The 25126-nt window shown below is 42.8% G+C and overlaps 1 protein-coding gene across 9 annotated transcripts in view; it reads right to left on the bottom strand.

Moving 5' to 3' along the window:
* Positions 1-25126, bottom strand: part of HIVEP1 (HIVEP zinc finger 1) — a 130838-nt gene that overhangs the window by 76156 nt on the left and 29556 nt on the right. Inside the window, exons 1-2 of one of the 9 annotated variants that reach the window (XM_069809101.1) lie at positions 12752-12861; positions 12247-12322 (exon numbers count right to left, since the gene is read on the bottom strand). The exons of 6 other annotated variants lie outside the window; for them this stretch is intronic. In XM_069809101.1, coding sequence (XP_069665202.1) covers positions 12247-12286 — 40 coding nt within the window. In that variant the 5' untranslated portion in view covers positions 12287-12322; positions 12752-12861. Of the gene's footprint in view, positions 1-12246; positions 12605-12751; positions 12862-25126 lie in introns of those variants that run through there. 2 more of the 9 variants (XM_069809100.1, XM_069809104.1) reach the window with 2 other exon arrangements.

The following is a 25126-nucleotide window of genomic DNA, read 5'->3' as shown; positions in this document are numbered from 1 at the left end:
AAAAACAGATAATGTTTTTAAATTATTACCAGGATATAGTTCTGAGCACGCAAATAGTTTAAGGTCCTGGCTTAATTCACAGTTTAACTATAGTCTATCATATGACGCCTTGGGAGTCACCTCCTCACAGGACAGCCGGAGCAATGCAACCCAACCGGCACATTAGCAGCCTAAATTGCAGACAATGGAAAAGTGTTTTTACCTGGAAGGCTGTGTTACAACAAGCATGCTAAGGCAAAAAGCCACGATCAAAGCACTGAAAGAAAGAAAGAAAGAAATAGGTCGAAGCCCTGTATCTGTTTAAACTATGCGTACATTTATTTATGACCTGTTGGTGCGTGGCACTGAGGAACTGATCTCTGGGTCTCGATGATTCTCTGAAAATAACCACACAGTGCACAAGGTTCATTCCTGGGCACTTTGCCAATTTATTTTTTTAAGTCTTTGTGGGAGAGGACAGTATTTGCAGATAAAATGTTGGGTTGCTTCAGGAAAAATATACACAATAATAATACAACTAATTCAGAAACTGAAAAAGTTCAAAGGGGAAAAAAAAAAAACTTAGGAGCCTGTAGAAGATTCCATATGCAAAGAGCCTAAAAGATTACAGCAGTTTAGTTTACAGAGGGGTGGAAAATATTTGACATAATGCAGGTATATAAAATAATAAATGTTGCAGGGAAGGTCAAGTTGAGCACTACTGGAAAAAAAGACCAAACTGAAACCTCATTAATATCAACATGTAGGTCTTAGGACCTGAACTCCTCACCAGTTCTATTTTACCAGTTTATCTTGGCCCTCATTTCCTCCTTGCTTTCGGGCAGATATTTAAAATATGTGTTTGAGATTTAGCTTTCCCACTGCAAATGAATTCATTGATCAATTCTGTTTGAAAACATTCCAGTGAAACCCACAATGGGATATTAGCTCTTGGGCTTTTGTCGTGAAATACTGAAGCTGTGTACTGGGGAAACCCAACACACTATTAAGAACACACCCTTGTAAGGGCAAACAGATAACGTTCTCGATGGAGATCAAATGTGATTTTCAGAACACCACCCAGCTACTAACTGCACTGCATGAAAGGTTAAAAAAACCCAGAAACCAAAACACCACAGCCCACAGCTGGTCGTTGCAAAATTGCCCACTGAACCACTTGTTACTCTCCCTCCGAAACACTTTTCAGGGGCCGCTTCGAGACAGGGTACTGAGGAATCATTCTGGGTTTGTTTTAAAGAAATGAGAAAAGAGTTCAAAAGAATTCTGGTTGCTTTAGAAACTGACGTCCTTTGTTTTGGTTGAGATGAAATACCATTACATGCATGCAATACCCTTTAAACTTGCCACTCTTCCAACAATAACTAAAGCTATTCTAAGAAACTACCACCCAAAAAGAGATCAACACAGATTTACAGTAAGTTTGCCGTTGCAAAGTTGGAGTATACTCACGGTATTACCAAAAATGCTCAGCTGAGCCTAGTTCGGAGTGACCTGACTGTAACCACCAAAACATGACAGTAACTCGCTGCCCACCAACACCAGCAAAAACACAGCAATCAAAATAGCAATATGGGCTTTTCTATTTTCACCAGCGACTTGAAGCTAGCCCTATTTACAGCAAATGCAATACGCAACCCAAATCATTAAGATGACACTTCTAACACAAGAACAGTAAAACACTGCTAACATTTAATGAAGAAGCTAAAACCGTGTGGTTTTATCACACATTTTAGCTTTACTGTTGCATTTCACTCAAATTGCAACCTTTTAGACTGCTGAACTCGGATTCTCTTGTCTGCTGATACAGACACTTCAGTTCTAGTCACAAGCATACCTGACCACTGACCCTTTAATATTTCTTTTAAGCAACACAGACTTTTAAACTTGTAAGCTGTTTGCTTGGAAGTTGGCACCACTCCATCTAAAACCATCTTAATTATTAGAGTTCAAGCACAGAAAGGGGTTTTTTGTTTTGCCATCTTTTAGCCTCTACAAACCCGCTCCCGAGCCCATCCACGCTGAGCCATCTCCTGCGCTCTCCCCGCTACCTGCCCCGAGTCCCGACAGTCACCGATGGCTCACAAGAATGCAAACCTCCTGTTTTGACATCTGTCCCTGCCCAAAAGAACCTCAAAGGACCATTCTGAACCAACCCAACAATGACTTTTAAAGCAATATATTGGAAGATACTGATGTTCCAGTAATAGCCACTTATATACAGTATATGACGCTACATGTGACAATATATGTGACCTGGCTTGTAACTCTCTCGATGTGAGTCTATCTTAACATTTTGGAGATTGCTCTGACTCAAACTAAAATTAAAAACATTGATAGGCAAAACGAAGCTCAATAGTTTGCAAACTAAACTGCCATCTCTCTCTCTCTGCATATGCGTATGAATGTACACATTTTTAAGGATGCATAATTAACTGTAAGAAAATAGTTCTCAGAAACCAGAAAGCTAAAGTATTTATATCAAAAGCTGAATCTTTCTCACTCTATCTGCACAAATAAACCCACTGAAGTTGCCAGCTTTGTCAAAGTGAGCAAGATTAGCTTCTAAACATAAATCCATTTAATCAGTCAGAAACCTACAAGAAGTACTAAAGTCACTTTCAAATTCCTTACAGATTTTTACAAATTGAAAGTCATTGACTTTGTGGGGAAAAAAAAAAAAAAACAAACAAAAAAACCAAACCCAACAACCTAGTATTTCTAATGCAAGACAACATTGCTATCACATGCAACATAGTTTCCATTAGGGCCATTTAAAATTGGAATAAAAGTATGGTATTTCTAGATAGCATTGCAAGGGTGGTTTGGGGAAGGTTGGGGGGGCGGTGAAAGGGGGTACCAATTTTACAACTGCAATATTGTTTAAAATTCCAGGTATCCACACTGGTCACACAGCTTTGGGTTGTTTTGGTTTGGGTTTTTCCTCTTGTTTTCTTTTGTTTCCAAAATTTTGCTATGCATTTATATAACCATAAAAGCCAGTAAAGTGACTTGATTTGCAAGAGGCACTACAATCAGACAGATCTAAGATAAAAATAAAACTCATTATCTGTAAGGTTGCTCTCAAAAGTCAACTAAGACATTGGCATCGTAAGAATTTAATTCATCAGTATATTTTTGACAAGCACAGTGTTTTTCTCTGAAAGGTCATTTTTCTAAATTAAGCAAAGTATTAAATATCTTCACGGTTCTGCTGCACATCCCAAACTTAACTCATGAATTGTTTTCACAGTAAAATCAAATTACATTTGAAATAAATATATGAAATAAAGCTTCACAGGCATTTAAATTTGACATTTGTACTGTAAGCAATATAAGCAAACATTAAGGCCGGTTCTTATGTTTCATAAACTACAAACGTGCATGCTTAGTAAACGCAGTATAGCCTAGTTTTGCCCAGAAAGCGTCCCTCTTTCAAAACTCCCCTAAACCCATACTGGTGAGCATGAAAGGTAGATCTGGACATCATTGTCCGCTGTTTAGGATTTGCGTGGGTCTTTCTTACTGAACTGGGAAGCCCAGACCGATGTCCTACACGCCGTGCCCTGCTGCGTGCCGCCTCCATGTCCCCCCGCATCTCCGCTCTCTCTCATCAAACAGCGCTGGGATGGATGGAAGCCACCAGAGCAGCTGCCCACGACTTCGCTCCTGACTCCCGTCCTGCCTCCAGAAGGAGCTTACCTGGACTCTTTCAACCGGCGGTGGCGAAGCCTTGTGATGAACAATGGAAAATACCCACCACTCCCCTTCCACGGAAAGGAAAAGGAAACTTCTGCCCACGACACCGACAAGAAAAAGCAGCTCCACGGGATATAACTGGGACTCCTCTGGTGCCAAACAGGCATGCCAAAGACAACTTCTCTTTGTGAATAAATACAAAGCGCAAAGGATAAAGCTTCTCCCCTTTTGCACCTACTGGCGTTCTTCTGCGATGAGTGGATTTTCTGCAGCGCCCGTCTTCCTGGCAGGCTAGGGTTACAGGAGTGTCTTCACTTATGTAACTTCATTTCTTGAGTACACAATTACCCAACACACCCAAGGCACTCCAAGGCTTTTTTTTTTTTTTTTTTTTAATTAAAGAAAACTTAGTTTCTTTCCAGTTGGAACATTTTATCTTTTTTTTTTTAAACTTAGGTCTGTAAGCGAAGCCACAGAAGCACTCTGAATGTGGTGCACAGAAACCGTCCATATCCCAATGAAGTAGACACTAATTTCTTGGCAGCACATCTCTCTCTCTCTATGTATGGGAACGTAGGCTGAGCTCCAGACTTGCAAGAGACCTCGACATTCACAAGAACCTCCTCCATTTTCACCTGTGCACCTTCTTCCTCCTACGGCAGGTCATCAAGTATCTGTTGAACATTCCTCCCAAAGCCATACAAGACAGCTACCTACGCCAGCAATCCCCACCACCAGAAACAAATGCCCTTTCTGTCATTTCACAGCGCATAATATTCAACTGTATTCTTCCTAAAGGAAACACTTTAACTCATTTTACAAGAGAAAGACAATGGCAAACAGGAGGATACAAACAATTAAAGGAGCGTTTGCCCATGAAAAGGCACTGGGACATTGTGTGGGCAGGTACCCACGATCGAGGCACACTCAGCTGCAGTAAGATGTAGAAAATTGAGCTCTGCATTTGAATAGCCATCAGCGAAGTCAAATACAGATCTGTCAGGCAGCACACGCACAGACCACAAGAGCCTTATTACAGTTTCCTTAAAATACCACCTCCCTCCTGAAGAGGTCTTCAGCTAAAGGCCATTCGAAAACCGCGGAAACCTTCCCTTTGGGCACATGTTCAGGAAAAGGCAGAGCACGAACACGCTGCGAAGGTACCCGTCACGTCCATCGTCGGTAGATCTGTGCCAGGCAGAGTGTGGCGGAGATCTTTGATCACTTCTAAGTAGAAATGGGCCTTTTTAACTGGCAGCCTGAGTAGTTAAGAGCACGGAGGAATGGCAGTGACCCCGATGCTGACGTAGGATTATAATCACACAGGTCTGAAGGCAACAGGGGAAATCCCTGGTGTTCATATCACAGCCTGCTAGTGAAGGATCGGGACCCTATTCACTGCGCAGTGGGCTAGGCACGTACAAAAGAGGCGGGGGGGAAAAGCTAGTCCCCTTCTCCCAAGAAGTTTAACTTAAATATATACCATTAATAAATACTGATTCTATTTCACAAGCATTACAGATTCCCGAAATCTGTAACTCTGCTCAAGGTCCTGAACATCCTGACAAAGTCATTGTGGCTGTTCAGGTGTCGTTCATTCTTTCACCCAAACTGCTATTTTTCATCATTTTGCCCAAAGCAAAGCGGTGGAACTTCACAACCGCACCGTGTTTGAAGGCACTGTAGAACTTCCCCGCTTCATCACTACGTTACACCTCGTTACAGCCGACGGGTCTGGTACAATACAGTGTCACGTTAGGAGAAAGGAAGATGCAATACGTCAGGGAGCTGCAGCCCGCTCCCTCACCCACCCGGGGCTTTGCGAGGGTGGGTAAGGCAAGATCTGGATGTGGCCCCCCGAGCTGGCGGTGATAGCCCGGGAGCTGCACATCACGGAAACGCTCTTCCAGACCTCCAAGGTACTGAAGGAGCAGTGAAACCACCAGGCTGAAGGCACGGTGACAAACATTTGTCCTTGTCGTTATTTCGAGTGGAAGAAAAAGGTTAAGTTGTCTGAGGGAAGTTAAACGTTTTAATAGGAACAAGGACAAATATGAAGTTGTCAGGATGTAAAAAGGCAGCCTCCATAAAATGGTTCATGTTTTGACCTATGCAGCCGAGAAAGATACATTACAAATGACCACGCTACACTCTGCTTGAATGCTGTTGACATAAGATCTATGGGAGAGAAAACAAAAAGTAAATAACCCATCAGACTGTTGTTACACTGTTGGTTGCTGAAGATGCGCAGTGGGAAATGACACCTCCCATCTCATACAAGACTTGGGCAAAGCAAACCAAAATTTTATTTGTAATACTTCATTTCCAGGTCAGATTTGAGATGGCTGGCCATGTTAATTTACAAATTTTTGCTTTATAAATATATCACGTCTAATTTATATTTAAGTAGTAAGACTTGAAACCAAACAGGGCAACAGTGAAGCTTCCTTAAGGCATAATGCCAGAGAAAACCTGAAGGCTGCAGTAAACCGCACTAGTAAACACATTTTGGGAATGCCTTGTACAGGCCAGCAAGAATCTCTGTGCTGTAATATCAAAGGGGCTTTAAGCGTTATACTGCAAATCCTGTGTAACAAGAAGTGGATGAAGCATATTAAATCATATACTGTCCTTTAAAATTCCCCATATAAAAACTAGGCTTTAAGAAATCAGGTTGACAGTATATGTTAGTACTGGAGAGTAAAATGCATTATATGGTGCATTATCCTCACAATTACCCCCCCAAAAAATTAATGCATATCCATAAAATCAGAGCAAAATAAATTGAAACACGTCATGGTTGGGAAATGCACTGTTAAGGTATAAGGAGCCTTATTAACACCGGAGTCAATACTGGGACTCTCCATTAAGATATTCTGATGTTTTGAAACCCTAAATTGAATTTTATTTAATGACCTACTGGCCATTTCTCTCATTCTAATATTACCAAAGGGCACAGCTAGTGTTGTTTGGCTGTAGTAGTTGATTAATTTTCTATAGCTTAAAATGGCCTATATTGGGCTGACACCTAGCTTCCCCAGGAAAATTATAGGCTCCCATGCTGATGACAAGAGGATGCTGCCAGAGGGAATCTGCCAAAAAAAAAAAAAAAAAAATTCTGTAAGAAAATTCATTACCGAAATCTAAGGTGTTTGTGGAAAGGATGAGTTTCAGCAAGTTTTACATTACAAAATATTTTCTAGAATGGTCAGTTTAATCTTTTCTCAACCCCCCCCCCCAAACCATTTTATCCAAAGCTTTGTTTCTAAATATTTATTAATTTACACCAAGAAAAGCCATGCAGACTTAGAAAAGTCAAATTCAAAACAAAGTATTTAAATATTTATAACAATGCAACTCTGCTTTTACACATTTTCATTTCAGAAAAATTACAGAAATGTGACTAGTTTTGAGTTTTCTGACACGTTAGGGTTTGTTGCTTTTTCACATTAAATACAAGTTACAAAGGAAAACAAAGGCACACTTCTAAAAATAATGTCAACAATGACCTATGAATCTAATTTCAGTGAGCTTTACTTGCAGATGTGTGAATAGAGTACAAATCTACTCTGAAGATCATCTGACATACCCATGAGGAATGGCTTGGCACACACTTATTAAGTGTGGATTTAACATCTATTGTTCACTCAAATCTATGAACGAATTTACTACCATTCAGAGGACTCATTCTGAAAATACTTCTGTTCTAGGTAATTTCAATAGGGATATGTTTTGCTTTTTGCACAAACAACATTGTATCCATTGTAAACTAAAAACTTATCTCAAAACACTGGTCTTTTTCTTTGTTATATATACACACCTGTCCCTTACACTGGTGGGAAGGCACACACAGAAGAGGATCTCTCTGTTGCATGGAATAAATTAGATGAAGCTGAAATGCCTTCCCCAACCCCACGCTCCAAACTCGGGTGAGCGTTTGAACCCCCAACAGTACGCTACCGACAGAGGGCATCGGCTAAAGACCCCAACCTCTGAATTTAAACATCACCAGAGCAGTGGAAAGCCTATGAAAAAATGGTTAACCCAGAAAACCCTGTAACTTCTTCACCAAAATTCAGACCATGCTCAGGCTGACTATAAAGCTCCCAAAGATTTTAAGAGAACCAGAATTTCATCTTACAATTTTATTAGGAACCCAAAACTTCCTGGCACAACCCCACAACACCCACCTGTACCTGTGAGAAATCCTCGTTACGCCTTCCATGCCCCTGTGGTGAGCGGCTCTGCAAACTGGCCCAATCTCACACAAAGGTTTGCTTCTTCGTCGCTCCTCCCGAATCCCAGGGTGCGGATCAAAGCGCCTTGGAAAGTGTCCAGGCACAGAGCAATCAAAAAAAGCAGGTAGCGAGATGCCTACCAGCGGCACAAAATTCCCTCTTCTATGGCATGTGGGAAAAGGGAAGGGGACACTTGTTTTTGACCACATGGCTCGGTGATGGGAACGCAGAAGAGAATGTGTGGGATGATGCTGGAGAGGTGAGGGTAAAACGCCACAGGGAATTACTTCGGTGGGGGGGAAAGTCGGGTCTCAGGGTCAAGGAACTTGTCGTGGGATATGCGAGTTCCGCACTGGCACCCACCACTGCCTTCCTGCGTGCCTTAGCTCCAGTCCACAACACTACGTTTCCATGCTCCAAGGATTTATGGAAAAGGTAATTTATATTCCTCAGCAACATAGCTGCTGCATACATGAAGTCTTACAGAGATATCTAGATAGTTTATTGTCAATTACTTACATAGAGCATACTTTTGAATTAACCCCTTAGATGCCCTCCTGAGCATATCTTCTCATTTACCGGTGCCTTTTCCAATGGCACACAAAAATTTAAAGGGAGCTTGATTTGTTGCTACTTCATCACATATTACTACTGCATCCAAGGTGGGGGCACGAACTTCTCCTGCCCTTACACATTCCAACAGGTTATACTGAATAGTTAGACCAACGATTTCAAAAGCAGCTAATGAGTCAAAGCATCCAACCATAGTTCTCTTAAACCAGCCTGGCTTTCAGCAAGGGACTTTCTGACAATCAGACCCTATTAAATTGTCCCAGACGGGCCCAGACACAATGCGAGCTGCCTAAAACCCTTCTGCAAAAACACATCTGACTTCTGTATGCATCTCCTAAATACAGTGTAAACTAATTATTGTAAGGACAATGCAAAATTAGGATAATTAGAAAGTAGCCTCTTCTTCCAACTTGTAGCAATTAATTCCAAAGTCAAAAATCTTCACAATATAGTTGAGAATTTTCAAAGGCATTATGATGTTCATGACGGGTTTTAACTAATTTTCCTGCAGAAGCTGATGGTAAAATTGCCAATTAAAACAATGTTCATCTAACTCAACTTCCAAGTGCCCCCGACAGTCACACTCATAACTCCTCAGTGAGGCAACAACCAGTTTCAATCCTCTGGAAAATGATCTTTAAAGATAAAACTTATTATTAAGTAATAAAAACCTGCTATTTATCTTGCAATGACAATAAAGACCTATAACAAAGCACTGATGTTCAAACCAGGATAAAATCTTGCTGTGCTCAGCATGAACTGGTTTGTGACCATATACTTTATAACATACAGAACTCAACCGAAACAGTACAGCACACCCGTACAGTCTGTCAAACGGACACTTAGACCACACCAAAAGAAACCCATGCATTATTTTAAAACCAGCTCAGCCTCTCACCTGACATCTCCCCTCTGCCGGGCTAGCAGAATGATCTTCATTAAGATCCAAAGGCCTTATCCCTGCTTTTCAATCTCCCTGTACCACCCACTTTCTAGATGAAAGACAACTTGCAAAGGTTTAGGATCGCTTTTGGTAAAATATGCTACACGAACTTACACTGTCAGATTTAATATCACAAAAAGATTTCCAAATATGTTAATGGGAAGATTTGTGCTTGGGTTTTCTTCTGGAGTCTCCCTCTAAACAAATTCCACGGTTGAGTTATAGGCACCTCCTCAATGTCTTTTCACAATACAAGCCAGGACTGGATGAAACAATACTAATAGCTGATCCTCCAGTATGTACTGTGCCCTGTCATCTATCATCTCCAGGGCCATCGGCACTGCTGGGATTTATAATCGGATCATGGTACATAACAGACAAATGAGCAAAAATTCTTCCTAATTTACAATGTCATTAATTCCATTATAATTATATTGACTGTAGTAAAGGTCTGCCGTTTTTAAATGGTGCACAAATACTTAATTCCCTGTGACAAGCATTTGTATACTGAAATACAGATACAGAGATAAACTGACACTAGTTCCATGTCAGGGAAGAGAAAATATCTGAAAGGCATATATACACAGCACCAAGTAAGACCACTCATAAACCCAGCAAGCTTCAGAAAGGCACCAGAAGTGAAGCAGACGACAGGGCATGTCCCACTCCCTTCAAAGAGAAAGCATTTACTGAAACCCTGTGCTGTCAAAGGTAGCTGCCAAAACAGCAGCAATTAATGCTTTCAGCTGCATGTGCCCAGCCTATCCAAAATAATTTTAAGGTCAAGTTTCATCCATCTTCATTTGTTTTTAATTTTGCCAAGGTAACTGCGATTAACTTATCAAGTTTCAGGCTGAACTGCTTTGGGGTCAGGGGAGACGGGAGGGACAGAAAGGTTAATGCAAAGCCATGTGTTTGCCTTACAAGCCTAAATAAGTCACCGCTGGTGATGCAGAACAATACTGCATTTTAAAATAAACAAGAGTCAAATCCCTACAGCTGAAACAACCAACATATAATTGACTTTATCTCTTGTAAAGTAGTTGTCAATATTAACAAACATCAGACATATGCAAAAGACAGCTGAATCACACCCCCCCCTCGCTGTACTCTTTACTTACAGAAATGCAGCAGAAGCAGTATTTCCAGTTCCCAAAAAGAACAGCTGTAAGCTAGTCTGGGGGCAACCGAGGGTGTCTAAACGCAAGCAAAGTTCTCCCATCCGAAGGGTTCAAGTTCTGCGAGCCGACAGCAGCCGCTCACATCCAAAGACGACAGCGCCAGTTTCGCCGGCTCCTTCAACGGGTACCAGGCCTGCTTCGCTAAACAAACCCTCCAACAACAAAAGCACCTAAGCAAAATCCTGACGGGAAGTTTCAAAGCCAGAAGCCACCAGAAACGGCTGCAGGCGTACCCACCACCCTGCAGCGACAGGCTGGCACCCCCGATATTCCCGGCCAGGGCACCCCAAAACTCCTTCCCGGCTCCCTCCTGCGCCGCCCGGAGCGTGCCGAACCATTGCATAACCCTGCTGCAATAAATCCCATCTTCTGGCTCCCTGTGCTGCCCCTGTGCTTGCACACTTTGGTACAGCTGTATCATTCGGCTTTACGTGTTGCCAGCTCCGACTTCGGCATTTTTAGAACATCTGCGCGCACAGGCAGGTAGCAGGTATGCTATGCTAATTAAAGCGACGACGCTCGTCTCAAACATCTTCATACAATAAATACTCGGCTTCTGGAAAACTGGTTTGGTTGTGCTTTTGCACAGTACAGCTTGCAGATAAAGATCTTGTCGCAGCTGTAAAACCCAACACTAAAGCTACACTACAGCCCGAGGTTAGGCTTTGCCTATTTATACAAAAGCGTCCTTACTTCAACGCTTTAAAGTTCTTGTAGTCCATTTCTGCCTTTTTCATCCAGATCATATTTGCAAAAACTAAATGTCTTTATTTACGTAGACCAAACAGAGCCTTTTTCCCGGTAATAGCCTGGAAGCTAATAACTATTTTAGAGCAATTCCAGTACAACAAAATGCTGTTATTGGCTGTTTATCTAACAGTGAATTAACCCCCACTGATACCTTTCAGGAATTCATAACCATAGTGCACAAAATGTACTTTGCGAGAGCTTGTTAATATGGTAAGTGGAAAAGCCGTCTCGATTCAGAAGACTGTCTTTCAAAGCAAACATGCCTAACCTGCAGTTTCAGTCATGGAAGAAATTACTCAATTAATTGCAGACAACAAAAACAACAGGGTTATAACTAACGTACAGTAAATGCTCTGTGGGTGTAATGCAAGCTCATTTCCCAGTAGTGTACTCTCTTACATCCTAACACACTTCTTGCGCCACTTCTGTAAAACAATTTAAAAATGTTAAATTTACTTCGTTTCCCCTACACACACACACATTTGTTTTCTGGCAATGAATACTATTATTAACCCAGGTAGGGTTTGTTCTCTTAAGAAACATGTTTACAATACAGTATTTTGCAGCACAGTATTTTTCTTGCTTTCTTCTAGACAGTATATTGTTGTTTCCAAACTTAAAACCAAACATCAGAATCTATAAAGTTTTTGCCTGCACTAGTGATATCCTTGCAGCGACAAAAGACGAGACCACAGTGACAGGACTCAAACTCTCACCTGCTTCTAGGAATTCAAGCAGGCGAAGAATAGCAAACGAAGCTCAAAAGCACAGAAAGACCCCACCAGAGGCAACTGCTCCCATTCTGACGCTAAGCAAGAGGTGGAGTAAAACACTGATAGTTAAAGATAACGGAAAGAAAACTTACCAAAGCAGGCGCTGCTGTCGTCTTCCGTCATTCCTTCCATTCATGTTAAAGACATCTGTCAGAGACTTGATCTAGGCTAGATACCAGCACAGGGCTAACATTTAGACTCGCTGCTCGCTTACTACTTACAGATTTTCAGGCTATGTTTACACGCACAGCTGGCGATTAAAACGGTAACAACTAACTGCGTTAATAAAATAAGCAGCCGAAAATCAGAAGACTCCCCTTCTAGCACACGACAGCCAGTTCTCGGCAGACGCTGGAAATATTCATTAACGCGTATGCCTCCCCTTCTCCACCGAAACCACCCCAACACCTCCAACCCACCTCCCCTAAAGTCTTGCGGTATTTTTCCCGGCGTACAAAACCATCTCACCCCCTTACCCCGAGAGCCAACCCCCCCCCCCCCAACCCGCACAGCTTTATTTTATTTAAAACGATGCCCGCAACAGTTCGGGGCTGCTGGCTGCCGCCCGTTACCCCCTCCCCGGCGGGTGTCCCCCACCTGAAGGACCCCGCCACCTCCGAGGCGCAGCGGAGTGCCGGCTTCAGACGTAATCTCTCCCTTCCCGGCTTACGGATCCCGGGAATCCTCCCCCGCCATCTCGCCATGGCAACGGCGGCGACGGCGGCCGCCTCTTACGCAAGAGGAGCGCGCCGGGCCCGGCCAAAAGGACGGTGCCCCCCCCATCCCACCGCAACCCCCCTCGCCCCCACCTCGGCCTGGAGAAGCCCGTTGGGTTGGTTTTTTGGTTTGGTTTGGGGATGGTTTGGGCTGTTTCTTCTCCTTTTTTCTCTTTTTTTTTTTCTACTTTTTTTTAAATTTTATTTATTTTTTTTATTTTCCACAGCACAGATTCATCCCACTCCAACCCCATCTACCCACCACCAATAAACCGACTTCAGCAAAGCCCTTCGGCGACACGCCATTCCCATCCCTGCTTCCCCTTTAACAGGCGCAGCAGAACATCGTTGCGCGTTTCGCTCCTTCAGATTAATAACCCGGGGAAGGCAGAGGACCGATGAAAGGCGAGGCGTGGGGACCCCGATGGCGCGGTCGGATCCGGGCAGGCCCCCCCCAGCCCATGTGGAGCACCGGCGAGGGTCAGCCGAGGCCGACCAGATTGCGGCAAGAGCGCCGCGGAAAGCACGCCAAACGGAGGTGGGAAAACCTATGCGCCCAGGTGCCTGCCAGGAGATGAAAGAAAAGTTTGCCTCTGGTGCTAGGATTTATGATATAGGTAAATGAAGCCATCACGTAAGACCTGCCAAGATGCTCAGGTCTTCCTTCAGGAAAACACTTAAGCATCTGCTTAAACCCATTACTATTCAGGGCAGCCCATAAGCGATTGCTGAAGGTTAAGCGTAACGTTCTTACACGGGAGCCCTTAAGTACTGTGCTGATTAAGGGTTTGGGTTTTTTTTTCCCGTCTGAATCTGAGCCACTGTGAACCAACAAAATGATTGCCCTCATTATATTTTCGTATCGCCTCCGTCTTCTTTCAAATTAAACCAGAGAATGCAAACAGAAAATAAGCCTTATTTTACATTAAGAGGATAAAACCCAACTTTACACTGTCGTCGGGTTATTTTTGTTCTTTAAGGTCAACAGGCTGCACAACACCATGCATCCCTGTGAATAAGCACCTTTCATGCAGAAGAAAGCGAGCACATGGGAAAGTGATTGCTCTGCTACTCCTAAACCCTGGAATTCCCTTGATGTGCTGTTACGAGCCAGAAAGGATCACACAGAGCAATGCATACATACACATGCTTTATCCGCTGATCTCTTTTGAAGCAAACCTTAAAAAGCTGTAGATGGTGAACATATTTCAGCTATTAAAGGTTGTGGATAAGACAGCTATTTATCAGTTCAAGTAAGGTCACCGTTACATCCACAGGCAGAGGGCTTTTCCTATTGCACAAATGACACTGCCTGCCCTTAGTGCCCCGAGAAACTTTTGACAAGCTAAGCATACATAACAAGCCACAAACCTTACATATAAATGCTACAGTTCATTAATGCTCAACAGGGAGGTATCGCATCTGCAACTGCTTCAGTTTCTGTTTCACAGCATACCACCTCTCCTCAGAGCTCTCCGCTGGAGATTTCTTACAAAGAAATTGTATCTCCTGTTGGAGGAGGAAACCTCACTAACTCCCAAATCGGTGGTTGCGGCTCTTTCCAAAAACCTTTCTCTTTGCTCTAATTTAGCAATATTCTGCCCCGCATACTAAACTATTGGTTCATTTACTTTCTTTACACACACAGAAAAACAGACCTTGGAAAATGGTCTGTGCTAGTTTTAGACTTCTACTGGAGCTAAAATCAGGGTCTTGGTTGAATTCTGTAACACACGGTTTTGAAGGAAAACATTTTTACGTAACTCTTCTGTTTCCCTTTTTGGGAGACAGCCTTGGTGGGAGAGCTTGTGAGAGGCAGTCAAATCTATTGCAGGTCTTGAGACAGATGGCAAAGTACCAGGGCAGAAGGTTACGTTAAGGCCAAGGTGTTTCCCATTCTTACCAGTCGTATCCAAATGCTATGGGCAGACGGGAACATCTTTACTATATTCACGTCCAAGAAACTTTAAGCCCTCACTTGCAGTAATTTGCCCTGCTAAATCCTGAGCTAAAGGCATCGTCATCTTGCTGGAAACCTTGTTATAAACGGGTAAGGACAAAGAAATAAAGAAGCATCTCAGATATCTGTCCCTAAATGACCAATTTACCTTTCAGGAAATAAAGGTCTCACCATGCACCTATACCTTGGCACAGGAGCTGGACAAAAGTTTGAAACCCCAATGCCACAACTGTCCTGATGTGCCCCACTCAGCTCTTACAGGAAAGCAAGCCCAAGAAGTACGTTAATGATATTCTTTCATATTAAAGAAGAAAAGAAAAAAATCATAAAAGCAATTAGGAGAAGGCCATGATCATGCTGCAAAAAAATCAAAGTGTATTCAGCTGTCCATGGACAATAAAATTACCCGTGAACTTTATAAAGCACCTCCTGGGGTGAATTCTATAAGACTTCTGTTTAAAGACAAGAACTATTCTGCAAAAAGGGGGAGAAATTAGATGTTCCAAGTCTTTCCCACTGTTCTCACACCTTAAATACCTATGGGCACTAAATCAACACAAATAACGTGAAGAAATGGATAAGTAAATAACTACAATGATCACCACTGCGCAGAAAAGCTTGAAACCAAAGTAAAAGAAGTATCAGTACGAAAGATCCTAACTCTAGATTTGTAAAACAAACCTAGAAGAAAATGTCTCCTTACGTGAGATCATAGCAGGGCCCAAATGGCTTCAAGACACAGCGTACATGAACTGCTCTCTCCTGCGAAGGCTCAAAATTGGATGCTCAAGTCAATTACCAGTGAGTTTCCCCGCAGAAGCGGGACCTTCAAGAGACTGTTTGTACTGCTGCTGGATTCACAGCAACGACCTGGCAGCATGTGATTACTGCGTGAGCTTTTCTCTCCTCCCCCAAAAAGGGGCACAAAATGACGGATGCTAACTGTTTTCAGTCATTCGTGACTGGAGATCACAGCACCTGTATATCCCTACACTTCCTTCTTGGAAGAGTATTTTAACAGTCTATTAAAAAATTAACTAGTAATGAAACAAAAATAGATAACAAACTGGCGATCTCCATTTTCTAAAGTTGAAATCCCAATCTATTCCACTGGAGTGAAAGTCCAAGTGACGAAATAAACCTTGAACTGTGTCCTGGTGTTGCTCTACTGATCACTTTTGGAAACGAGAGAGCACCTCGTCCCAGACACTGCAATTCAGCAACCTCATCTGTATACGTGTCCTGATGCCAGATGTCAAAAAGAGGGAGCAGAGAGGTTCAGCCAGCCAGTATCCAAACAAGAGCGTTCCCCCGATCGATGTCCCTGACCGGAATCGCACTTGTAATCCTAAGGGACGCCCGTGCAGTTACTGTCATACCACCGTGACCCAGCTCCAGGCAGGCAGCTGCCCTCCCAACCCAGTGGTCTCCCAAAAGTGGGTCTCACGAACAGCAACCAGTCATCGAGATGCAAAGTCGGGGGAGAGAATAAAAAAAAAGGAGGTATTTACCACCAACACATTCAGCAGAACTCAGCCTGCATCATCCTGTTAGCTCTCCCAGTGGTCTGCAGGAGCGAGTGAGCAGGAGAGATGACAGAGAAGAGCTCCGAACTGGAACTCACGGGCAGAGGGAAGGGGGGTCATAAGGGCCACAGTCTTCTCACCTCCCAGATTCCCCGAAGGAAAAATGGGTACACCACACATGCGTATTGGATCTCTCTCTAAACTCAGCCACTTCAACTGTTCCTGAATCCTAGACACCTTTTCAAAAAAACAAGGAAAACAAAACCTCTGTATTCCTGATGTGTAATATACAGCTGTCACAAGAGACAACACTGCAGATACGGGAAAAGAGAACTATTTAGCTAAGCACTTTTTCCACTTTTATCTAAGGTAATTCCAAATATCACAGGGAAAAGAGTTCACTATGCTATCTACCGTTCATCCTAAGTCAGACTGCAAGATATGTTAGAAAAAAATAGCACTTCTTTGGAACCGCTTTAAATGTGATTGAATAAAAATTCCTACCTGGGTTTGGAATATTCTTAAATAGTCTTTCCAACGGTTTTGTCCTGTTACACTATGATTTAAACCAGATATAATGCGATTTTGAATCATATTCAAACAAGGTACATCAACCAATTTGAACTATATTTAGACCACAGTATTTTTACTGCTAAAGAAACCTAACAGAGGAACAAAATGCTTGGAACATCTGTCGCAGTGATTGAAAGAAGTCTACAACAGGAATAGCAAACACTTATTTTCTTTTCCGAGATGCTGTCAATCTGTTGAAGCAAAGTATCAGTGAAGTAGATTGTTTCTAAGAGGTATCTCACTCTGGCCTGTCTTCTCCAAAACAAAGATGATTAAAATATCCCCTTGTTGCATAACCTTGTCTGCTTGCTTATTATTATCTGCTATCTCTGTATCGGGGGAAAAAACTCTTTGTCAAAGCTAGTAAGCATGTTACAGTGTTATATTAAAAAAAAGAAAAAAAAAAATCATTTGCCTAAGTCTAAAAACCTCTACCTAATGAAATTCAAAGTTTTAACATGTGTCAATTATTATTTATATTTAAATAATCAACCATATGACTCAACACAATTCCTAAGATACAGACCCCTAAGCAAGGCTGTCTGTCACACAGTGTATTCTGCAGAGACGATCAGAGCCACAAGTATTTATGACACGACTTTCCAGTTACTTCACGGAAGACGACAACCAACAGCTGCTCACCCTACGCTCATGCTGGTTCTCCAGGATGGGTTTCTATGCTGCTTGCTCCTTAGGTGGTCCAAACCAAGGTTCTTTCCTACAACAAGGGTCCTGCCTGCCCAGGAAGGACGGAGTCTCTGGGGCTGTGTTTGGGCTCCCTCTGAGCAGAAAGTTAAAGGACACGGATAAGCCAAAAAGGAACAGCGTGGCTCATAGGATTCATTACAATTTCTCGGTGTATCACTGTCACGGGTCCAACTGCGGTCAACCAGCAAACAGTACCTCTTCTCACTGTCACCAGGCTGAGGCTTCAACCGCATCGCCCCGCGGCAGCCGTACGCATTGCTCTCCTGGACTACGATCTGCCAGAGCCCTTCAGTCAGGCACGTAACAGGGGACCACGAGCGGCCTCTTACTCCATGTCACCCATCTGACTGACAGCACCAGCACACAGCTGAGGCAGGCGCAGCCCTCTTCAGCTCCGGTGGAACGAGCCTTGAGGCTCCGCTGGGAGACGATAGTCCTGTAGGCTGCCAACACCATTACTGATGTCCTCAGACCACCCTGGGGAAGAGCTGCCCACCGGGCCACAGCACCGCTACGGGGCTGCCGGCTACGGCACCGGGGTTTTCAGCCACAGCTGAGAACACCGCTGGTTTTCTATCCAAAAAAACCCCAAGATGTGAAATGGTTTAGGAAATGTGGTGGTAGAAATTAAGGCGGGGACTTCAAAAAAGCAGCCAAGCAGTTTGACCAGTGGATACGGATGCAAAAGCTTTCTGAGAAACTTCAGTATCAAAGAGCTAAGACAGAACCAAGTATCAGCTCTCGAGAAGGACCGAAGTTACTGGGAGAAGGGAGTGAAATGCCAAAGCCTTGAAGTTCTCTGCTGATTATTTGGAGGGGGCGGGGGGGAATCAAACAAGGACAGGGATACTTACATATTCAACTAAATAGTTTAAAATCCTATTTCCTTTTCATATGTAAATATTCATGTTAACATACATTGTGCTAAAAAGTTTCATAAGACATTTATGTATAAAATACAGACTTAAAAGCAGAATTTATCCCTCTGCATAATGTTTTCTTGTAGATATAGGGCTCTCTACTGCAAAAGGGACCGCTGCACAAAGGAATCATTGTTAACTTCCAACTTCTGCATCAAAAGTATTTAGTGTACCAATCCAAAAAAGTTCACAATTCAGCCATGATCGGGAGCTCGCGTTGGGTTCTTTTGCAAACAATCTGGGAAAAGATGGTGGCTGTGTAACTCACCAGGGCGACCCCAACACCTTACCGCACCCCGCTCCACCCACGGCTCAAACCCTACCCTACCTTTATTAAAACCAATGGATACCGATCCTGTCCTCCTGAGAGCAGAGACTTGATTTCCCCTCACATCCACTGGTCCTTTCAGAGGGGTCTCCTTCGAGCTCTTCGGGGACACGTCAGCTCTTTGCTCCTGCTCTTTTAGCCTTCCTTAAATTTCAACAGAGGGACTTCAGCAAAAGCTATCTTCTTTAATCTGCTTGTGGAGAGACCTAGATCTACTTTTCCAGAGTGATAAAAAGGTAGGACAGAATTTTCTCTGAAGGTAGCAGACAGGCAGAGCTCCTTTTTGACTAATCATTTTAATGCTGCTGTGGTTTTGTTGTAGTATTAATTATGCAGTAGGGCGCCCACAGCTTTGTATAAGCATCTTTTTGAATTATTTAAAACAAAATAAAAGGGAAACAGCAGTTACTCAGCATTTCTGCAAACTGTGCAACTCAAATTTTAGCACCGATCACAGAACATGCTAAACAACAAATAACGTAGTCACTGATGTGCAGGCCTTGAAAGACGAAGCACAGGTCAGTTCTACAGCTGACTGTCCCTTCGCAGCACTGCACATGCTCAAGGATAGAAGCACTGTAGGGTTACTAAGTGTACTACTTCGTGGATTCAGTTGGTTAGTTCCTTAAAAAAAGACCCAACCAACCAACCAGCCCCAAGCCCCTAACCCAGACCACAGCGTAAGTGAAAAAAATATGTTAAATTGAACAATATATTCCTATTCAATTTTTGAATTTTTGGTTTGAAATAGCCCAAAGTGAGAAGACCACAGAAGAAATAAAGCTCCCAGATTCCTATATGATTTCAAGCCAGTCCTTCGCCAAATCAGTAATAGTTGGGTCAGAAATTACAAACTAATACAGCCAGTATTTGACAACATCGTTTTCCAGCCACCATGGAGCGCTTTTCCCTCCCTCTCCTGAATCCATCCCAGCTCCTGCTCCTTGCACAGCTCTGTCAAACCGTCCCCTTTCGCGCTGACGATGGAAGCGGCGTGGGTAGCAGGTTTTAAGAGAGTTCCCTTAAGGCTAACGAGGAAATGTTGAAACAAACCAGGGTGCAGTCATAGCTGCATGACTCTCCAAAAGAAAGCATTTAGAAACAGATTCATAAACAAGGGGATTGCGGCTGTCAGTAGGGGCTTAAGGCCCATAACCAGGATCAAACGCAATGCGAACCACGGCATTCACCGCAGTAGTTACTACACTTCTGTCCTTTTTCCAGCAACTTCTGCTGACTCAGGAGCACAAATTGCTGACATCCCTCCTGGGAGTGCTCACGCACACAGCACACTCCTTTACACGCACACAAAATCAACAACATGAACATGGGAAGGAGTTCGAAACAACAATTATCTGTCAAAGAACTTAAAAAAAAAAAAAGTTCCATGCTTTAACCATCTCTCTTTTTTTCAGATACTCACATTAAGTGCTACACTGAATAAAAACAGCTGAACAAACAATCTTGGGATTACTGGAAAAAATACAGTGGTGAAATATTGCAGGATTTTAGCCCACTACAAAGACCCACAGTTTTTTGTCCAATCTGGAAGACAAATTGTTTCAATGAGTGAGGATTTCCCCTCTTTTCAGAAAGGAACAACTCACTGTGCATTTGTGGCACATCCTAAATCACCAAAAGCATTACAGGAGTTGTTCTGCATAGGTACCCACCCCGGACACTGCACAAGTAACCCTGCCATTTGGAATGTGCAATAAAAAGACCATGGAAAAGTTTAAAGTACCACTTCTTGAAACTTACAAAATTACTATTGTTACAAGAAAATACATAGAAACAAAACCAACGGAATTTATCTAATGCTTCATACAAAAATCACTTGAACTGAAATTTTCTGCACAAAGAATATGAAAAGGTCACACAGAAAAGCAACTTGGGCTGCAAAGTGACAGATTTCACCATGCAGCAATGCAAGCAAGCAAATATTAGCATTAATAATAATACCTATTCATAATACTGTCTTGCATATGTAAGAAAAAACAGATTTCTTTGGCTATCTCCTAGCCTCAATCAGGTTATAACCTTGACACCCGAACTGAACTTCAGCACATTTATTGCCAAAATCCCTCTGGCATCAGATTTAGTAACTGTGGAAAAAATTTTCCAAGTTTTGTCCTTTTTTTTCCCAGTGAAATATTTTTACAGTTTCTTTAGTCAAGTAGTTTTCCTCTAAGTCATTGTTATCCCTTCTTCTATTTCATTATCCCATGCTAGCCTCACAACCAGTTTTCCATTTTTCATCGGCCACCCAACTTGCGCTCTCCCAGCTAAGCAGGAGTTCTGTGGAAGAGAGCTAGAGGTTACAGCGCACAATAAACTAGATACGCATCAACAATATCACACTCTTGCAAAAAAGCAAATGTTGTGCTGGAACAGACAGACAGCAACGGAGGTCTGTGAGGAAAGCTTTCTGCTGTACTCACTGTTACTGGGATGTCAGTAGGAGCAGTTTGGTCAAGTTTCACTGCTGTGCTCCATGAAACATGTAGACTAGTTGGAAGATACTCAGAGAAGAGTAGAAAAAGGATGAATTATGTATCTAGTGTAAACAAAAGGAAACTGAAGGGAGACAAGGTACCAGTCTTCAATTGTTCAGAAGGATTATGCAAAGAGGAAAGGCACTTATTTTCAAATTACAAGAAGAAGGACTTTACCAAGACAGTGAGAAAACCTTTCTGACAAAGAAAAGCACTTGAATAGAATATATATGATATATATATGTATACATATACATCATATATACATATGTGATATATATTGTATCTTTTTAGTAGGATGAGAACATATATCTATATATGAAGATGCTAGCTGCTGTCAGAAATGACCAAGACTTTGCCAACCCTGTCTTACGGTAAGTGGGTTAGATCATTTCTTGGGGACCCGGTTCAGCCCTGTGATTCTGCATGCCGGCAAACCACCTCACCCTTTTCCCAGCACCAAGTGCCCACCGAGGCCTATGAGAGGAGCAGCCCCTTTACGTTAAAATACAGAAAGAAGAGAGGCTTTAGTCTTGCTATCCCTGGCAATCCTGGGCAAAGGTCAGGTAGAGCCTGCCCCTCGACAGCAAGTCTAAGCAGAATGATAAAAGATGACATAGCTGTGTGGAGTACTGCAAGTCCCCTGAACTGCACAAAAAACCCCCAAAGTCCATGCAGTCAGCTACAGAGAAAATAAAAGCAGGGGTTTGCAGTTACATGCTAAGAGGTCTACAAACAGGAAAGGGCAAAAATCTGCTGGAACACCACCTTTCACTTCTATATGCTGTACCAGCACATGATGCATAGTATTTGAGGACATCAGCTTCCCTGCACCCTGCTTATAAATAAAGTACATGGCTTTTCCCTCTCCTATGTGTATTTTGTCTACACAGACTACTAGTAGTTTGGGGTAAAAACTATTTTACTTATTTACACCGTCCCTTAGAAAACAAGGATCTCTCTTCGTTGATTATAAGCATTAACCACCCATCAGCTGTCCAAACAAACAAGTTGCATCTCCCACCTCACTGTGATTTACCTACAGCTTACAAGTTCAGGTTCAATCTAAAGATGTGATTTTTTTCCGTCTGTTCTCCCGCAACTTTCTTTTGAGTTTCCAGGGTGGCGTTTTTTTCTGTCCTTTCCCCCTTTCTTCTTCCCCTCTCTCCTTCCTCCTTCCAACCTTTTCTGTTCTCCACTAGCTGCTCTTCATTTCTCCACCACACCACAGGGTAGAAGGCAGTGGAAGAAAAGCAATGGCAGAAGCACTTTGAGCTCCAGTAAAACAGGGACACTCCTGGTGCCCTCCTCCTCCAAACATTTAAAAGCAAAGGTCTCCAACCTTCACTGATTCATCAGCAATAACAATACAGACTAACAGTGAAACACTGAAGGCAACATCAGATTTTGCTCTCATATCAAGGTTGATTAAATCAAGAAATATTTCACGTACAGAGGGTGGAAGACAGAAGAAAGCCTGAAGGACTGACTGAAGATGCAGAGACATACACAATTTGGGCGAGTCTTATGGGAAACACAGAAGCACCCATGGAAATGTTAGTTACGGTCACCCTATAGCAAGGATGTGAAAAATTACTGTTATTTTTATCCCAGTCAACTTCAGTCCTCAGGCTGGAATAAAAAAAAGGGGTAAATGAAAACACTTAAAACTCACTAAGAACAAAGGCATTGCAATGATGTCTTAAAAATGAGGGGACAGAAACTACTGTGCCTCTACGGGACAAAGCACAGGTCAGAGAACAACAGAGGTGGCTTTAAAAATGTTTTGTGTTCTCCTGTCTCTGGACTGCTGTCGGGGTCCTGGCCTGACCCGGACCCCTGCAGCCTGCCCAGCGTATGTCGAGCGCTGCATGCGAACCGCTGTGTCCGGAGGGCTGGACCCCCGACACACTCAACCCCACGTCCAGCGCACAGCTTGCGAGAGGGGTCCAGGGCTGAAGCACGTTCTCCAAGCCAGGGAGATGTCAATGATCGCGTTAAAACCGTTCTACATTTTTTTTGTGCGTGTGTGAAAACTGGCAGGACTGCAATCCTGGTGAAGATCTCGGCCACCGTGCACACATGTTCCTTTGGCTTTTCCTTTTACCGGCAACACGGAAAGCGGCAGTGTTTTAAGAACTGAAGCGCTCCGAGAAAACCATTCAGGCAGAGCAGAACGCCTCGGTAATTACACTACTAACACGCGCTTCCCTTAGCAAAGCTCTGTCCACAGCACATGCGTCACTTAAGTTTCAGCAACTTGTTTTGGAGTCGCATCTCACGCAAAGCAACTGTTGAGTTTAACTACAGCAGCTTTCGACAAACAATTTGTCAGAACCATTACTGGGCAGACACTTAGTTTTTCTGTTGTACAGCCAGGACCAAGGGTGCTTAACTGAAAAGTTTCTTTCCTTTTGTTATTCCATGCAGGTGCATTAGGATTGTTCTAATACTGGGCTCTGTTTGATGGGAAGTTGCTATGTGTATATATACCCCAGGCACGCACATACGCTCCAAACTCCAAGAAAAATAAACAGAGAGTTAAGCTGTGGTCATACTTTTATTCACACTGGTCACAGCAATCCTCCTTTCCTCTGAAGTAGCCAAAACCTTATGCAAGTGCATGGCAGATATGGCCTCTGGCTTTGTGAGACATACTTGACAGGGTAACAGCAGCTGGACTGAGCGAGGTTCATATGGGCTAGCCACAGGGGATGTCATGCTGCACTCATTTGGAAAGTACCTAGCAGCCATGTCTCTACTCATTTTGAAATGAGAAAGGCCGGTTCTTCCTGGTTTGGGTAAAGGTTATCAGAAAACCACAGAAAGTTCCCACAGCAGTTCACTAACAAATAGTCTTAGGGGAATAATATATATACATGTATTTAGGTATGCATGCGTGTACAAAGCTGTTTTCTTAAACACAAAATAGAGAACTTCATGGGCTAAACTCTGGCAGAAGGGTAGACATTCTGCAAGAGCTGCTTTACCAAAACCAGGGGGCTAATATGGAAGTTACCTCCTGTTTCCTAAGTAAAAAGTGCACTAGTATCAACAAACTAGTCAGAAACTAACAACCAAACTTAAGGAAAAAAACAAAACAAAACAAATGTGCAGTTCAGATCAACAGAACTGCTGCCCACCTAACAATTTCCACTGAACTTACCAGAACTAAGTGTATTTATATAGGCATCTAAAAGTTAATTTGAAAAAACAGATTTTAAATGCTGTTTTTGAAGATGCGAGCCAGTGTGCTTGGTTACACAACATGCTATAACTGAGTTTCTTCTTCTGCTTTGAGCATTAGGCAGTTATAAAAGGTGTTAGTAAGCCTTTGATTACATCATAAACCTTGGCAGTGTTTGATAATTTCTTAAGGGATTTGATAGAGGAAGCAAAAGGCTACAGAAATCTCAGTTTTTCTTCTTAGGTTCCTAACCTTCATAGCAGTGCAATTACGTGGAAGAAGCCAATGTGAAGCACAAGATGAAAGAAGGGAAGTAAATACATTTCAAGTTCCTTTTTAATTTTAAAAAATCTAATAGTTTAAGCCAACTTCAGGAAGCTCTGGCTCAAGACTGAGCACCTGAGGTTAAGAACACTACTGAGCATTAGTGTTTTGTAATCAAACCTCTAATTTTGTGCTGTGCTCAAGCTAGCAGTTACTGGCTGAATTAGCTCCCGAATTCAGTGCTACCCGAGTTGGGCAGCAAGGGCTGTATGCACCCATGGCAATCTGCTGTTGA

Source organism: Haliaeetus albicilla, chromosome 21 (assembly GCF_947461875.1).
Source record: "Haliaeetus albicilla chromosome 21, bHalAlb1.1, whole genome shotgun sequence".
In the NCBI taxonomy this organism is placed as follows: domain Eukaryota; kingdom Metazoa; phylum Chordata; class Aves; order Accipitriformes; family Accipitridae; genus Haliaeetus; species Haliaeetus albicilla.
The sequence above is the reverse complement of the archived record's forward strand: the minus strand, read 5'-3'. Positions and strand labels throughout refer to the sequence as shown.